The 18989-nt window shown below is 35.1% G+C and overlaps 1 protein-coding gene across 1 annotated transcript in view; it reads right to left on the bottom strand.

The window, feature by feature from the left end:
- Mulk (acylglycerol kinase-like protein Mulk) overlaps positions 1 to 15478 on the bottom strand; it is a 25904-nt gene extending 10426 nt beyond the window's left edge. The window contains exons 1-4 of the mRNA XM_069847986.1: positions 15298 to 15478; positions 9043 to 9162; positions 6351 to 6522; positions 4342 to 4551 (exon numbers count right to left, since the gene is read on the bottom strand). Of these exons, the coding sequence (XP_069704087.1) occupies positions 4342 to 4551; positions 6351 to 6522; positions 9043 to 9162; positions 15298 to 15407 (612 nt within the window). The 5' untranslated portion in view covers positions 15408 to 15478. The remainder of the gene's footprint in view (positions 1 to 4341; positions 4552 to 6350; positions 6523 to 9042; positions 9163 to 15297) is intronic.
- Between the last annotated feature and the right edge of the window lie 3511 nt (positions 15479 to 18989).

Genomic DNA, 18989 nt, shown 5'->3' with positions numbered 1-18989 from the left:
ATAAGAGAATTTTACAGCAACTTTTAAGACATGAGTTATTGAACGAAGTACCATTTAGTGTAATATGTCACATATGGTTTATGTATAAATGACGGAGCTCTACTATTCTTTAGTTGGTTACTAGGAATTTTCTGGATAACCAATTATTGAATATCTATTATCTGATATGCTCACTCCAGGAACCTAAAGCCACTCAACTGTTTTTTGTCGAGACATTGTATACCCATAATTTATACCTACAATACCAATTGGGAATGTTTTAAGATAGAACACAACGTTAGTTGGGATAGTCAAGCACTGCTGGATCTAAGAGTTTGGAGAAGGCAAGCTGAAGACAGAGACATCTGGAGGCAAGCTATAAGAGGCCAAGTCCAATGCGGGAGAACTGGGAGTGTTAAAATACTCCAACACAGTAGCGGCTCATGCCTTTTCATTTTGGGTGTGCAGTTGTAATTTTTATAAAATATTACTAAACATTTAAATAATCATACCTAAAAATTGCTATATTATTGGCTCTTAAATATTTCACAAAGCAAAATATTGATAGTGTAGATGCTTGTGTGAAAAGTTCATCATTCCTTCTTTCTTTTTGGCCTTTGTTTAAGTTTGGGATGTCTCTAGAAGCGTTTTTCAATAGACAGCATGGTCAGTGCACTAAGTCTACCCTCAGACATCGTACAAAATAATCAATCTGTAATTTCACTTCCACAAATCCAAGAGACTTTCTCATAAACATCCATATTATATTTTCAATTCACCTCATTCTCTTTGCAATTATTACTTTGTACTCTTTTTTTTTATGGCGTAGATCATCCATTGTTTTTAATAATCAACTATTCTTCTATAGTTAAACCTAGATAGGTTTGTATTTTCAGTTTCACACAGTATTCATTTTAGAAACTTATAAAACACTTCACCACTACCGGACAATTATTCACACACTCCTCGCACTTCCACAGACAACAAAAAATAATTCACGCTATATATCTCCACATTCCAGTGTGGTACGAGGATAATAAAATTGACATCCTCTCTCAAGGCAGCCGATAGGATTGACAACTTTATTTTATTTTATTTAAAAAGTAACATGAAAAAGTTTCATAAACAAAATCGCTCAATATACAGAGTGAATATAAAGTCTTTCCCTTATTATAAACATTTATTACTGAAAAACTACGCTAGATACAGGGACGGGGTTTTCAGGAAATGATACCTCAACTTACCAAGTTTTTATGGATACACCTCAACATGTCCTCCGTTTGTTGCCTAGAGAACTTCAGATCGAAACTCGATTTCATGCCATTTCTTTCGCCAATATTTCGCTTTTCCGACGCCAAAACCGAACATTGTATCCATTGACTTTTCCGGAGGTGTGAAAAATTTTGCACAGACGGTTGCAATTCAACGTGTACAAAGTGCAAATCATGCAAGTTTTGTTGCCAGACGACCGTCCCGAAGTGCTGCATTTGATGCAGATATTCTGGAAGGAATTGAATGACACAATGACTGTCTTAAGCAAATTTGTTTTCCTGATGAGACAATCTTTCATACCTCCAGAAAAGTCAACAGATACAATGTTCAGTCTTGGGATCGGAAAAGCGAGATGTTGGCGAGAGAAATGGCATGAAATCGGGTTTCGAGCTGACATTCTCTAGGCAACAAATGGAGCACATGTTGAGGTGTATCCATAAAAACTTGGTAAGTTGAGGTATCATTTCCTGAAAACCCCGTCCCTGTATCTAGCGTAGTTTTTCAGTAATAAATGTTTACTCTGAGGGAAACACTTTATATTCACCCTGTACATCTCAAATTTAAAATAAATAAATGAACTAAATTTTTATAAATATTAAATATTTTATTTCTGGATTGTGTTTTTAAGTGATGTCATGAATTTTGTTTTGAACTGTTCCTTAGTCAATAGATGGAAGCACTCTGTTCATGCGAGAGTGTTGACTAATGAGCTCGCTGTTTTGATCATGTGTTGACAAGCATGTGTGCATGCAGTAGCAGCTCGGAGATAATGCTACTGGAAGACCGTATTTTGTGTACACTCTCTCTTTACACCACCAATCTCTCAGTCGCCCACACCCGTACACAGATGTTCACCATGCAAAGGTGTATACTAAGGAATAGAAACCAAGTAGAGAGCTGAGGTACAATGCGCGGAAACTTAGTGACCACGTGAAAGAACACAGGTTTAAAGAGAGAAAATATTGACAAATCAAGCAATAAGAAACCTATGCAAAACGAAACGAAAACAATTTATTGCAGGGTGTGCACATGCACCAGTGCGTATATGCAGCAGCCGCTACTGCTCCAATATGTGGGACAAATTCAACAAGTACATGGAGATTTTAATAAGTGAAGAGGCCTAAGATGAGGCACTGCAGGACTCGAAATGAGGTGCAAGTAGCTCATTCTGAGTGCTTCCTTTAAATCTTTAAATAAGCATGATTTGGAATCAAAGTGATTTCGGGCGTAAATTCACATGAACTTTTTACGTCATTGTTTAGGTCCTGAATCCATCACGAAGTCATGTCATTAAATACTCTGTATATATAAATTAAATTATGGTTTATTTAATGATGCTCACAACTGCAGAGGTTATATCAGCATCACCGGTGTGCCAGAATTTTGTCCCACAGGAGTTCTTTTACATGCCAGTAAATCTGCTGACATGAGAAATGCCATTGATCTGGGCTGGTCCATTTAATGGTGTACCTTTCTGGCGTTCCTCCGTAAACCATATGAAAAGGGCTTCGTCAACCCTATTAAATTGTGAGCTTTTTGACGTTTGTCGAGTTTCAAGAGATTTTTCTGATGATGCTGCACAAAATTGTTCAATCTTGGCACGGTTCTTTTTCAGTCAGTAATGGTGGCTTTCCTGACGCCAAACTCTACAGACAGTTTAGTCGCACTCTCACCATTATCTAAATGTTTCAAAACTTCCAGTTTATCTTTAAGAGTACGTGTAGTATGCTTCCGTTTGCTAGCCATTTTAATCACTAAAACACTTTACAGTTGCAGTAATACTGTAGCAAACTGTACTTTCACTCACAATGTGAATGCGTACTGATACGATACTGTAATAGTAGTCAACTGAATCAGTGGCTAGACCGCTAGATATATGGCGCAAGCAGGCAGGCAGGTAGTAGTTCTAAAAATAGTAACAGGTACTCCCACCAACGTCTCTCAGTGCTCGTGAATAGCATGCATTGCATTACAGGAAATATTTTGGTTAATCCGAAAATCTTGTAATCCGAATAGGTCTTGGTCTAAATTACTTTGGATTAACGAGACTCTACTGTATATAATAACTTCGATCTGATACACCATTGAGATTATTTACAGAAACATTAATTAAATATACTGTATATAGTTTCACAATCAATGAGTGGACTGTATGAAGGAATACCAAAAGTAAGTTTACAAGGTGTGTAACATCAGAAGAATTGAGGATAGACAACCCCCGTTAAGATAATTTCTTGTGCAGCAGAAAATTGTACTGTCAAGGATATCTTTTGGAGGGTGGAGATATGGAAGAGAAAAAGAAACTGTCTACAAAACCAGAGTCTAAATGAAAAACACACACACGTATTTTAACAAGAATTGAAGAAAGTAGTTTTAGGGTACATGCTGTATATCATGTTACTGAATGAAAATCTAAAAAAAAGTATAGTAACTGAATTATCAGAATAGTACATTATGCAACGAGCCTATAATGATAGTAATTAAGACGCAAGTATGTTTGTTTATGAAACGAGCGCAAGCCATTATAGGCAAGTTTCAAACGACTTTTTATGCTCGACCATATTTCTAACTTGAAATTATTCAGAAGTATTCATTTTATTTGTATCTGACAGAAGATCGGAAGTGACCTTGTTCATAGCTCTTAAATTGTGAGATGTGCGCAGACGCAAAAGTATTGATTTTTTCCGAGGAACAATAATGTCATTGACCTTGATGTAATGTAACATGAACTAATTTTGATATAACCTGGAAATTGATTTAGAATTGAAAAACGAGATGACAAATTGAATTTATTTTAATATTATTTACAATTAACGCTAATTATTACAGTAACAGAACATTACCTTCTGCGACAGTATTGGATTTCCAGCCTCCGTGACGATTCCCTCGTTGTCTTTCGATTACATATTCGAGAATAATCGAAAACCTGAACTTTAATGAATAGGTGTACTTTAATGACATGCATTAAAGGACTGCTACCAGGTGTATAATTACTACATTTCGGCATGGTCGAGCATAAAAATAAATTCAAATCTCAAACATTATTATATTTATACAAAAAAAAATTAAGACTTGAAATCAAACACTCACCTCAAGAACTTCAATTTTGATGACATCAATAGGTTTAGTAACTTCTTTAATAATGGCCATTGTGGCTTCTGCCATCATTTTTACATTGTTTGAATCCATAAACAAAGATCTAGCAACTGTATTTGTTCGTCCAAGAGGAAGAATGCCTATTGGAAACTTCCTTTGCAGTGCAAGATCTCCATCTGCTCGTCGTAATAAGCCAGTCACTGTCTGAAAAGAAACCACACTGTTTACAATGAGCAACATATTGTCCTTTAAAACTATCAACAGATTTAAATTGCCTTGATTCCTATCACGAATAATCTGAGATTCCTAAAAATAAATTCGTTTTTGCTTTACTCCTTGAATACCCATGTTGACTAATGTAGGAATGAAAAAGTATCAGCATATAAGATATACTAATAAACCACACAACGCAATCCTAAGCACACTAGAAGTTTCAATCATCATCATCACATTTAAGTTCTCAGATTTACGTAGATCTGGTCATTATATTTATCACGAAATTTTAAACTCAAGCAACTGCACAAATTCCCCTTTATTTAGTAATGAAGATTCAAACTATGTAATTTTAAGGTCCGTGACAACAGTAAAAAATTATTTTACAAGATGTTCATTGATCCATCTCAATCTTATTTTACGACCTGTGGTTGCTTTATAAGTGCTACAATAAAATGTATTATATCCTGCATAGAATTGGAATATATCAGTCCCCTAACTGCCCATTGTGCAACTCAAACCAAGAAATGGATTTGGAACACCTCAAAATCTGTGCTTCATTGGCTGGTCATGATAATATCTTTGAAAAATATTGGAGTGCAAGAGGTCAAATGACTTTATTGTCAAACGCCTGGCATTAGAAAACAACAAAAACAACAACATAAAATGTATTATTATTATTATTATTATTATTATTATTATCATCATCATTATTATTATTCCTGGTATATTTCTCTTTCTCATTCTCTTTTCCCCTCCTCCCCTTCTTTCCTTTCATTTCTTTTTATCTTTCGTGTTATATTTTTTCTTCCTCATTTTCTTCTCCTTTATTCTGTAACTTACTTCATTTTCTTCCATCATCTTCTTCAACCTTTATCTTTCTCTTCTACGTTGTTTTTCACCTCTTCTTTAAATTATTTCCTTCTTTCTCTTCCCTTCTTCCTGATCTTCGTCTTTTTTCCTTTAATTTAATTTCATTAACTATTACACTTTGACTATGTCATACTACTTCTGATCAATAAAACAGTATGGAACGACGTATTTCAACCAATCATGGCTGCTTATCCTACAATTTTTATCACCTCTCTAGTATTTGTTTCTCTGTTTGCCAACATTGTACTTTCAATAATTGTACCTTTTAAAATGATTCACGTTTATTTCATCATCCTTCATTAAAACTTTTCTATCATTTATCTTGTTTATAGTAGACCTATTTAGGTTATGCTATAGCTTCTGCTGTATGAGATTATGAATAGTCACGTATCAGAGACTGTTTAATATTTATATTGATAATTGAAGTGGAATGTAACTGTTTTAATAAATGAAACTGAACCAACAAAACTTTCTTGACTAGTAATCGTCCATAGAGTTCAATGAAGATTGTATAACTGGCACAATTGGTAACAAGAGAACAGCAGATCATAACACACTACTGGCATCTAGCGGAATATTTGTAATGATGAGATGGTACAATAATACATCTCCAAGGCATTTTAGTAAGTCAATTAATATTTTATTGTATCAGAGTACTTTATTTCTCTTAATCTTTATATAATTTCTTCTAACTGCATAATAGTCAATTAAACGGCACTCGAGATTTTGATTTTCTCTACATGAATCAAAACCTCTAGTGAGATTACTGTAAATAAATTGATTAAAATAATACTTAATATGTATCACACCTTTCATTTTGCTAGTGAACTCACAAAATTCTGATATCATCTGGTCTCTATTATTGCTTATTATAAAGCTGAGAATGCAAAATATGTAAGAGTGATCACCAATCATACCTCGGATGCAGTTCCATCTCCTCCAGCCACTACTATGGCATCCACTACACTATCCAGAGATTCCACCAGCCCTCGTGCTTGCCCTTCAAACTCGGTTTGTATAATATCCACACAGATGCCAGCCAAATGAAGCATGGGAGCACAATACTTCTCAAAATTCTTTTTCGATGTTCTGAAAAACCACAAATTTGTACAGTTCCATTTTATAGGTCGTAAAACTCAAGAAAATTCTCGTTATGATGAATATTTGTAACTTGTAAAAGGTAATAATATTAACATAAATAATGTTTCGGAATATGTATGATGAGACTTTCTTGTGTTAAATTCTAACATACCTTGTTTACATGTTTCGACGCCTACTAGATCCCGGCGTCATCTCGACATCACTGCCTGTTGTAGGGGTGCGTTTGCATGTTGAAAAGTAGAGTCAAATAGTGTGTGTGTTCTGAAATTAATCTGTGTGTTGAGAATTTGATTAGGGTGTGTTTTAGTGTGTCTGTATATTAATCAAATTCTCAACACACAGATTAATTTCAGAATACACACACTATTCGACTCCACTTTTCAACATGCAAACACACCCCTACAACAGGCAGCGATGTCGAGATGACACCGGGATCTAGTAGGCTCTGACGATGGTGTGAACGATACACAAAAACAGCTGTAAGCCACACGTGCTTATATAATTTAACACTAGTAAGTTTGTCATTTAATCAATCAATTATATTTAGGTGTTAAAAGTAGTGTATGCAAGATTCAAGATGGAATAATATTAGGATGTCACAGTTTCAGTATAAATAATACAGAAAACAACTGATGAAACTCAATTTAGGGGCATCTGAAATAGCAGAGTTACAGTAAAAAAAAAAAAAAAAAGAACTGTTTCAACTACAGCACTGATGATAGTACACACTAATATTTTAGCATTCTGAAGTAATCTGAATATGATGGCAAGACTATGATGATGTTATTACATCTCTTGTTGTATATAATTTTTAATGTCCTACAAAACTGCAGAAAAGATTATCTGTAGTTCAAGAAACACAAGATTACTCAATATCGAAATGCAGCACATTTTGACCTGAATTCTTGACTCTAGAAGGAAAAATAAAGGATAATGCACTAATTAAGTAGTTGAGATAAACTCAGAATAACACGAACTGAAATATACATTACAGTATTTGCTAGTTTTTATTGGTTATTAATTAAGGATACTGTATTAACTACGTGGTTATCTAGCACCAGTCGAATTGGTGATATGTAGGGCTAGGATTTTTATGCTCTAAAAATCGCCAAATATGCAGTATAAAATATGCACTTATGACCTAATAATTCCAGAAATATGCTCTATAATATAAAAATATACTATAGTTTTATAGTTTTATAGTTTACTTTGGAGGTATAAACTATACTTAGAATGACAAGCACAAGAGAAAAAAGTGAAATTTAAGGGATTTCAAGGCATATAAATTGTATTCTAAACAGAAAATGCTGTCTTTATAAGGATCGATAATCAGAAACGAAAAAAGTGAAATTTAAGGGATTTCAAGGCATATAAATTTTATTCTAAACAGAAAATGCTGTCTTTATAAGGATCGACAAGCAGAAGAGAAAAAAGTGAAATTTAAGGGATTTCAAGGCATATAAATTTTATTCTAAACAGAAAATGCTAACTTTATATGGATCGACAAATAAATGCTCACCATTTAAAATCAGATAAAGATATTGTTGCGATTTACATCTGACAAGATGCAGAAAATGTATAAGTTTATGCAATAATTGTTAAAAACAAATGCATGTTCATGTGCACCAATGTTTAATGCGAAAACAAGCCTGGTGCCATTCAGTACAGCATTCCGTCATTGGACCATTCTTCTTCATTGAGGCGACAGTCACAAGGAATGTGTATCTGGACATGTTGCAGAACTTTTGTTGTTTACCAACTCTCCCCAGGATCGGTTTTTCAGAACATGAGGCTCCACTCCATTGCTGTGAAGTAGTGGATGACTTCTTGAATGCAAACTTTCCCGACAGGTTAATCGGAAGGGGAGTTTCCCTTACCTGGTTACCTAGCTCACCAGACCTGACCACTCTTTGACTTTTTTTCTGGGGCTTTGTGAAGGGTGTTGTGTAGCAATGTGATAGAGTTTTGACACTTTGGAAGAACTGAGGCAACACATTAAAATACAGCTGCACTAGTCACTCCACAAATGTTACAGAACACTTGGTAGGAGGTTGAGTAGCATTTAGATGTCTGCAGGGTAACTCCAGGTGCATATATCGAGTTAATTTCACTGCTTCAAAATCCTCAAAGTTCTTTTTCAGTAGGACAATGAATACTGACTACCAGAATTATATGTTCTTGTTCATACTCTTCTTCCTATATCACTAGATATAGGATAAATTCTGGACTAAACAGATGTAACCTAACCTAACCTATTCCAAGTTCCACTTACGACACTAGCAGGCCTACTTAATAGTAGTGTCCTCTTATTATCAAGGAATATATCAATTTTTCCAAAAAAAAAGGTATATTATTATTATTATTATTATTATTATTATTATTATTATTATTATTATTAGTGTTCTTTAGAAATAGGAGCAATTAATTATATGTCACAAAATACGCTTCAGTTAGTTTTTGTACACTTTCCCAATTATAAAAATTCACAATAATATAAACAAAACACACCTTCTATTGGCTGCAGGGTTAAGGATGACTGTTATATGTCTGGGTCTTCCACCTTTTGGCAACATCAGCTCTCCATACTGCAAAGCTTCTTCACAGTATGCCCGCATAAGTTGAAAAGTACTGAAACAGACGAGATATACTGTAAATAAAATATAACAGACAATATGGTTCTAGGGAAATATGTAGTTTTTCAGGGTTCAATTTAAGTTGCTACATGCCAGTAATTAATTATGTACAGAGTGGAAGATGTTCAATGACAGTAATGTCACAGAGTAAATCCTTAAGAGGACAGAATTTTCCTTCGCCAAATTTCCTGACAGCTATTGTGTAACTGTTGAGATTTTTGTGTGGCCTATAGTTAGGAAGTTGATGGAGATGGAGTATGTTTATGTCTGCATATTCTGTGTATGTCTTCTAAGATAAAGCAAGATGATAATTAAGACCTTTGAAGGACATCATCATTAGATAGATTTTAACTCCCGACAACCAATTTTAGGGCTATGAGAGTTTATTAATAGGGCACTGTATCCTTATAAAAATCATGCACTATGTGATAGAAACCCCAAAAAAATTTTTATGTGCTAAAACGAGACTGCCTGGTTTGAAACCTGTCAATATGGGTCTTTAAGCCTCTTAAAAAACAAACTGAGTTCAGAAATCTGGAACAGAATATGTAAGTTACTGAAACTAATTAAGATAATGATGTAATTAACTCCATCTTGTAATACAGCATTGTACGAAACATAGGATGGGTCTGCATTTTGGAAACTGCAAGTTTATATTTTGTGGGCTAGAAGGAGAGACTACCTAGCACGTAATCTATGAAAGTTCAGAACATAGCTGTTTGAGGTGACAAATCTGGGGCATATGCTTCTGAAACTGTATTTTTAAGGTTACATGACTGATTCATTACTCCCAACATTTCATGCTGATGAACTAGGGTTGGCACAATGATCCTATTAGGCGGAAATGTTCAGAACTGGCAGTCTGACACCTGTTACTGACACAGGACTTAACATTCCTTTTCTTTGGAACTACAAGGACACACTACCAGACTTACCATTCAACACAGTTTTATTTCCTTAAATATTCTGGTTCTTCTTGGGAAATATTAACCAATAAATGATTAATTAATCGTGATTACACAGATTACAATGTCAAGAGAAGTTTCCAAATATGATTTTACCCAAAATGAAAGCTGTTATCGACCAAGAAAAATGAATACACTGTGGCATTACTTCTAAGGGCAAGATCTGTTGTTAGTTGTACTGTATACAATAAAAATATGTAGATCTTAAAGCCTATTCCTGGGTACAGGAGCATTAGTGTATTGAAATAACTGCCTTTCATATGTAGGTTACATATTTTTTTTTTCTTTGGAGGAAGGCCAGGAAGCAAGCACAACAGCCTTAGCCTTATTGTGCACCTCCTTAAGTTGGAATGATTGTTGAAGTCCATTTAGGATCACTTTACGAACGCATGATTCACTGCATAGTGTTATCATATTGATTCAGCCACAGCATCCAGTTCTGACTGGAGACCTGATCTTCCGCATGCCTGTGATGTTATTTTGCGGTCTCCTCGGTTCGATGGCATCTGTTTGTAATTCATGTGCCTGAATTTGCTGCATCCTCAACCAGAAGAACATGCCACAGTTAATTCCACGAATCACTAAAGTGCCATCTATCCAAGGAAGCTACACTACCCTGGTCACCCGCAGTCTGCTTATTTAAGCCCCTGTAGCTCTTGCAGACAGATGCCGCCTACAGGCAGATCCTGGAACCACGTCTGCCATGTCCTCCTGGTCTATCTGCAAACTATTATGACGATTAATGGAATGATACTAATGAAGGCGAAATGAGTCCGAGGTTCAACATCGAAAGTTACCCAGCAATTCTGCTTCGAGTGGTTGAAGGAAAACATCAGAAAAAACCCCAACTACGTAACTTGTTCCAACCAGGATTTTAACCCAGGTCCACTTGTTTCACAGTCAAGAAGGCTAACTGTTACTCCACAACGGTGAACTTACCTTTCATATTAGTCAATAACTCACTAAGCATTGACCTAGATTTACCAAGGTAGGAGTGTTTCTTCAAATGTCGATATGCAATAAAAGTAATCACCAACTAACACTAAAGGCTAATTATAACATATCCTTCTACCACTAACATATTAAAAAATTCTTTGCATTAAGAGAAAGTCAGTTCTTTTGGCTAGTATTAAGTTGCCTACAGAATAATTATTTATTAACAATTATTTTTGTTCATTGAGGAGCCCAATCTAGGCTGCCCTCAATTCAGTGTCATGTATTGTATTTATATTGTATTTAGAAATGATCTGTATAGTGCTAAATGTGCTGATCGATCACTAAATTATTAAAAAAAAAAAAAAAAAAAAAAAAAAAAAAAAAAAAAAAAAAAAAAGGGCTGCCTACAGATGATTTCATTTTGTCAGGCCAATTTGGTATGATCAAACGAAATATCAAGTTGTGTGTTGCTGTGTTATTTGACAAAACTCTTATTGAGTAATGTCAGATTGCTGAATCACCTGACTGCCTGACCAAATCAGGCTGTCTATAGCACTGTCACATGGTTCAGCTCGTCAATCGTCAGGGGACATATGTAACAATAAAGCGTGAAGTTATTGCAAAGTTTTTAGATTTCTATAAAGGGTTTACATATTTATGGGATATTTCTAATAAGCAATATAGTAACAAAGGTGCCAGAAATCAAGCTATTGGGTCAGTTAAAAAAAAAATAAATGTGATGGAAGCCATGACAAGTGCATAGCTTACCATGCTGCATATCTTTACATATAACTACTGTCTTCCTCCGACGAGTTTAGCGCTGGGACCTGAGGTATTCTTGCCATCGGTGCGGGGGGTTGCAGGTAGATTCTTTTGTTGCTACAGCCAAGCCGAGCAGAGTGGGAAGTATTAATCGTCCAAAAATATGCAGTCTTCAGTTTGTAGTAGTGTGTGAATATTTCATATACATATTGTTTACCTAGCCCTATATGGTTTTGTTATTAATATATTAAATATATTGTTGCAATTTTTGCTCAAACATCTTCTTGATGTTAGCTATGTTAATATTATATGAATTATTCATATTAAATATTTCACCATTACAATTCAATTTTAAGGAAACATGCTGTGGAAAAATTTTTGGTTTTATTCTATTGGAATTTTAGAATATGTGTGATTGGTATCGTGAAAAACAGATTCCTATAATGTAATGCGAAAATCATTTGTTGGTGATATCTTAAAATGCAAATCAAGTAGTTTTACTTCTCAAGTGAGTTCAGCAGTACAGTATATTTAAATTGATTACTTTACAAATTTAATTCAATTCTACTAATCATTAAATTTTATAGTATGATTCTTCTTTTCATTTATATTACTGTAGTTGTATTATGATTTTTCTTTTTATTTATTTTATTGTATTTGTATTTCTGGTGGTGTGATGGCCTTAACTTCACCAGAATAAATAAATAAATAAAATTTTCCACAATACTTTCCTTCTCTGAACACATAAGTACGAATGGTTGTATCTCTATCTCGCCAAAAATACGTTAGAAAATTAATAGGCATATTGCTCTCGTAAACTGGGTGAATGTTTTCAGTATGACTGTACTTCCTTCCAGACTGCCGCTGTCACTGTTCCCTCCCACTCCAGTACAGCGCTAGACTAGTCGGAACCGCATTCCTCTCAGCACTAAACTCCTCAGAGGATGACAGTACGTGTGGGTGTGATAACCTTTTGACAGATGCATCACTTTTATTATGATGCATATCTTTACGTGGAACGGTTGATGAAGAGAACGTGGAACAAGGAGAACTAAGGGAATATAAGAAGTACATTAAGAATATAAGGAGACCAAAGTGAACAAGGGAAATACAAGAACAAGGGGAATACAAAGAGAATAAGGGAAAGATGAGGACAAGACGAAGGCAAGGAGAACAAGGGGAATACAAGGAGACCAAGGGGAACAAGGGATATACAACTAAAAGAGGAATACAAGGAGAACAAGGGAAAGATAAGAAGAAGAAGGAAAATACAGGGAGAACACGGGAGAAACAAAGAGAAATGAAAGCAGAATAAGAGTAATACAAGGAGAGGACAAGGACATTTTGAATTTTTATGTGAGTCAATTCTCAAGTTACTCACCCATTATATAGTGAACAGGAAGAAGTAGAACTAGGCCTACATCAAAAGAATCGAAAATTTTAGTAACTGCATCTCTCACGACACTGTTTTGTTTTGATATCAACAAACACATTACGTTCAATAATGCACTGAAACTTTCATAATCCATTTTCAAATATTTACCATTTAGTAACGTCACATGGCTGAAATTTTCTCGTTCTGTCAGCCATTATCCCTTGCTTTAATAGTTAACGATACTACTAGTGCAATCCCAACCTTTCAGATATAACAGGAGGCATGGTGCGTGTGTTCTGACCATAAACAAACAGCAAAAATCAACTGACCAAGTCAGGCTGTTTGTAAGCAATAACTGATTTGGTCAGGTCGACAGATGGGTCTGCCAAATCAGATCATCTGTGGCCAGAATTAGGTGGCAGTCACTTATACCATCCTCTGGCTAGGCATATAGTCCGCAATTCATTGTCTCTAAATACTGCATTTCGGCGGCCTGGTAGCTCAGTTGATAGAGCAGCTGGTTATGGACTGGAAGGTCCAGAGTTCGATCCTGGGTAGTTACGGGATTTTCTCATTGCCAAACTTCCAAAATGGCCCCGAGGTTCACTTAGCCTCCTGTAAAATTGAGTATTGGGTCTTTCCTGGAGGTAAAAGGCAGTTGGAGCATGGTACCAACCACAATACCTCATTCTAGTTCGAGGTCAAGAAAGCATGGGGTTCTACCTGTATGCCCCCAAGTGTCTTCATGGCAAGTGAAGGGGTCACCTTTACCTTTATATATTGCATTTCATTAGGCCTAATGTCTACATATACACAGAGTTAGGTTTGACCTTAGGTCAGTTCTTTACAATCCACAGACAAATGCTATATAGATGATTAATGTTTTTATGTACCAGTAGGTAATCCTTCCTTGTCAATAAAAATTCACATAATCTATAGGTATTTAATGAAGTAAGCTACCGGTAATTTAGCTAAACTGACTAATCTACTTACTGAAACAGATAGTTAGCGGTAGTAAAACTCAAGAGCTATTTTCTTCAATATTTCTCAATGGAACAGAGCATTATTCAAATTACGTTTTGCATTCAAGCTTTCCACCGATGGTTCACCATGACATAGTTGATTTCATACATCAATATTTCAGTTTCCTTGAACAACATACTTTGGTCATTATGTAGGGCCTAGCAAGCATCGGCCAGGCAATCACCTTTCTGCAATGGGGGTCCAGGGTACATACTTTCCCGTAGAGTGTAAAGAAACTGAAAATATGTCAATCATAAGAAAACGTTGAAAATTGAATTAAAATATATGTACAGTATGTGTCTGGTAATGTATCTGTCTGGAACTCTGAGGAAATGTGGCAGACTGGCCGATGCTTACTATATAATTGCCCGTAGGTATACTTTAATATACAAATATGGTTCCATATACACGAACTGGTAGCCTACGTACAATGTAAAAAGTGAGGAAAAATGTTTTCAATACAAATATAATATAGACATTTCTGATTAAATGACTTGCCAGTTAAGCTTTTGTATCTAGGCCTAGTTTGGTAAAACTCTGCTCTAAAATGCAACTAAAATTGTGGTCGTAATCTAAAAGATAGACCTAGGCCTACACAATAGAAGCACTTGTCATATTTTACACTAGATTACCTTTTATTTGGGTCAATCTTCGGTACTTCCCCACATCACACACGGGACTGACGTCTGATTTACATTTCGTTTTGGGTTAAATGAGGGGATAGATAAGTGACACGAGACCGAGGTACTGTATTGACAAGGTTAGTTGTTTGAGAGGATAGTTAAGTGAGGTGAGGCTGAAGAATGTGACAAGTAGGGCCTGTAATGATTTAATTAAGTTTTTTTTTTTCTTGTGTGTGAGGGTAGATATCGAAGTTTCACATTTATATTAAATTGACATACTAAACATTATATTCTATCTTTCGAATGTCTATTTAACAGACTTCACAAGTCACAGGGCATTTGGAAGTGACTCTATATGACGATACTTACGTACGTGCATTATGAACTAAAGTTTAGACAGCAAACATATAGAGGTTATGTTTGAGAAACATGAATTCAATTCATACTTGTATTTGTCCACGCCATATCTGACACCATATAATGCTGCTCCGAAGAAAAAAATTGATTTCTTCCAATTGTTACGTATTGTTTTCAATGCTTTAACAACTCTTGCCATCTTTAATTTATAGAACTCACGTTAATAATTCACATGTTCAATATTACTTCACAAGAACCATATTGAATTCAGTGTCCAGTCTTTAGTACAAAAAATCCCTTTGTACGACATAAAAATACCTCAAACTCAAAGAAAAATCCCTCATTTTTAAATGGTCCTATTCGCGAAAGAAACACATACGGAAGTTTGTCCATATTGATTTAACTATTGGAATTATTCCTTTTTTTTTTTTAGTAGATTATTTTACAACGCTTTATCAACATCTTAAGTTATTTAGCGTCTGAATGGGATGGTAATAATGCCGGTGAAATGAGTCTGAGGCCCAGCACCGAGTTACCCAGCATTTGCTCATATTGGGTTGAGGGGTAAACCCCAGAAAAAACCTCAACCAGGTAACTTGCCCCGACCGGAAATCGATCCCGGGCCATCTGGTTTCGCGGCCAGACGCGCTAGCAGTTATCCACAGGTGTAGATGGAATTATTCCATATCTCATGATATGATACAAAAACCTGTAAATATTTGTAAACATTCACTAAAAAAAAAAAAAAAAAACCCTGCCTCTCTTCATCAGTCACCATCTTTTGCGAACAGCACTCTTCTGCTTAGCACTCTTGCAATAGTTGCTCTTTAATTTTGCCGTCTCTTGTTTCTTGATCAGGCAATTTCGGCATTTTGTCACGATAGTCATAATAATACACCTTTTTAATGTCCTTCATGACTAATTTTACATGCACAAGAACAGAAATTAATTCTTTTTTAGTGTTGCTGTCAGAAGACATTGAAGAAGAAAGAAAAAAAAATTCGCTCCATCTTGGTATTAAAGTGAATTTTAACTAATTTGGCTAAATTACGAAACAAATATTCGGAATTGAAATTTTATCATTTGTTTCCAGAATTCTTACTTACTTACAAATGGCTTTTAAGGAACCCGGAGGTTCACTGCTGCCTTCACATAAGCCCATCAGTCCTTATCCTGTGCAAGATTAATCCAGTCTCTATCATCATATCCCACCTCCCTCAAATCCATTTTAATATTATCCTCCCATCTACGTCTCGGCCTCCCCAAAGGTCTTTTTCCCTCCGGTCTCCCAACTAACACTCTATATGCATTTCTGGATTCGCCCATACGTGCTACATGCCCTGCCCATCTCAAACGTCTGGATTTAATGTTCCTAATTATGTCAGGTGAAGAATACAATGTGTGCAGTTCTGCATTGTGTAACTTTCTCCATTCTCCTGTAACTTCATCCCGCTTAGCCCCAAATATTTTCCTAAGCACCTTATTCTCAAAATTGTAGAACTGAAAAATTTAAGTACCAGTACCGGTACCGTAGGCAGTTTTCTCATTATTGAAGAAAAAAATTCTGCACTGTACAGGGATACACTGGCATGTAAATACTTCATCCAGTTTCGGAAATGAAACAACAGTTGTATAGTTTGAATGTTTCAGTTTTATAAATGGAGAGAATGAGTTTATGACGACAGAAGTAATACCTGTAATTATTGAAGGACAAGCAATATTATTTACTCTTCTTGTAAAGTGACATTCTTAGTTTACAACACAATTTTCATTATGGTTTACTCAAAGTGCATCGTATATGTCTTTTATCACTTTAATATTGCAAAACTCACGTTTACAAATCAGACGAGTGGTCACACAGGTCTGTAGCAGCTCTCGATGCCGAGACATTACTGAGACAAGCAGAGCAGCATAGTTAGTTTTATAGAAAATTTTGGAGTCTTCATGCCTATAGCAAGGGAAGGTGGCATTTTTGGGCATAGTCATACAAGTTACATTGATTCATGACCTAACTACTAACATCATTCAGCTGTAGCTCATAGTCTCGGTACAGTTACAGAATTTGAAATTCTGTCATTGTTTGTTTCACCATGCAGATCTTGGAACGGGCATTCTACAGTACATCGAAAACTGGTTAAAGATAACATTTATTTTCAACTACATCATGCAGTCCATCAGTAGACAGGAGCTTCAGAGTATGTTTAGAAACTTTTTGATTAGATATGGATTTATAAGGATAACATTTCCTGTAACTTCAAGAACACATGAGGCTAAAAACCTCAAAATTTGTTCGGCTTGTAAAATTGAATAATAAGATCTTTTCAGACTGAAACAGCATATTAAATGAATTAAAAGCTGGAAGAATATAGTTTAAAAAATTGCAGAATTGCTTCATGAAAGGGATTCTGAATTTCAGAAAATATCAAACCTGCTACTGAATTTCTGTCTTCAATTTTGCCTTTGCTAATAAGGTAAACAAAACTGACCACTGATTAAGAATTCTTGATAGATAGTTTTCCAGAGCCAACCTTCTTGTTGATTTATTAGCTCTAGACGACTCTCTCTCTCCTAAATGACTGTAAATCCTTCAGAATATTTTGTCGTTTAAGACTTCAAAATAAATAGGAATATATCAAATGCAGTAATAAGCATTCTTAGGAAGGCATTCTGATACAGAACTGGTAAGCAAATTAATGGAATGGCAAATGTACCCAAGAAGAACTTCATTACTTTGGGCAGAAAACGAGATACAATAGAACTGTGCTAACCCATCATGACACTGGCGTTATCACTACAATAACCAACAAAATTTTCAATTGCCAACTCATACTCTGACAGACAATGTTTAAACACACAGAAAAGATTTTCAACTATAGCAGCATTAATTTTCAGTTATATATTTTCATAGTACTGAACATTTAGTTAATTTATCTACTGTCAGTGTATAAAGGAAACAATGGTGGCTTAACTTCTTAAGTACAGCATTTTCTAGAAAATATTTCATAACACGCAACAAGTAATTTTCAAAGTCCAAGAGCAGAGTATTATGTGAAAATTCATCGTTACTATTATTATTGTTATTATTTCCGATATTTGTACTTTCATTAATCAGAACAGAAAATACTTTTCCTTTCAACAAGTCCATATTTCTTTGCCCGACTGCAGTTTTAATTTTAACTTTATCATCCACTGGTTTTCTAACAAACACATGTCCATTTTACGACATTATATACTTGTAATAAATTTTTTTTTTTGTGCAGGAGATCTTTCACTATGTTCCTCTAGTTCACTTTTGCAGCAAAGGCACCTGACTAGAGATTACTGAATTTACCTAACCAACCTTCTCATCTTTCAACCAAAAATCGACAAAAGTTTTTACTTTATTCCAATACCGATAATGGTATTTAAACCTATAACCAGCTCTGTCACCAATTGACTATAGAAGCATGAATTTTTTAGGAGAATTACTTATCCATCACTCATGTGATCAATTGATCATTAGGTTTGTTTCTGCAGCGAGTTTATGATGGTTTAACAACTCGACTATTACGCATGATCAACAATGATCAGTTTGATATTAATTTCATTCCTGCACAAACGCTCATGCACTGTAAAATAATTTACTAACCTCGTATATTGAAGATGTAATTAAATTTCACAGTACATTTTAATAACCAAATATAGATGAGCATGGAAACAAAAAGTACTTGTGTCAATCCATTGGATAAAAGTAAAGTATAACCACAGTCTAATACATACATTCACGAAGCTCAAGGATTTC

The sequence above is a fragment of the Periplaneta americana genome, chromosome 15, assembly GCF_040183065.1.
Source record: "Periplaneta americana isolate PAMFEO1 chromosome 15, P.americana_PAMFEO1_priV1, whole genome shotgun sequence".
NCBI lineage: Eukaryota > Metazoa > Arthropoda > Insecta > Blattodea > Blattidae > Periplaneta > Periplaneta americana.
The sequence above is the reverse complement of the archived record's forward strand: the minus strand, read 5'-3'. Positions and strand labels throughout refer to the sequence as shown.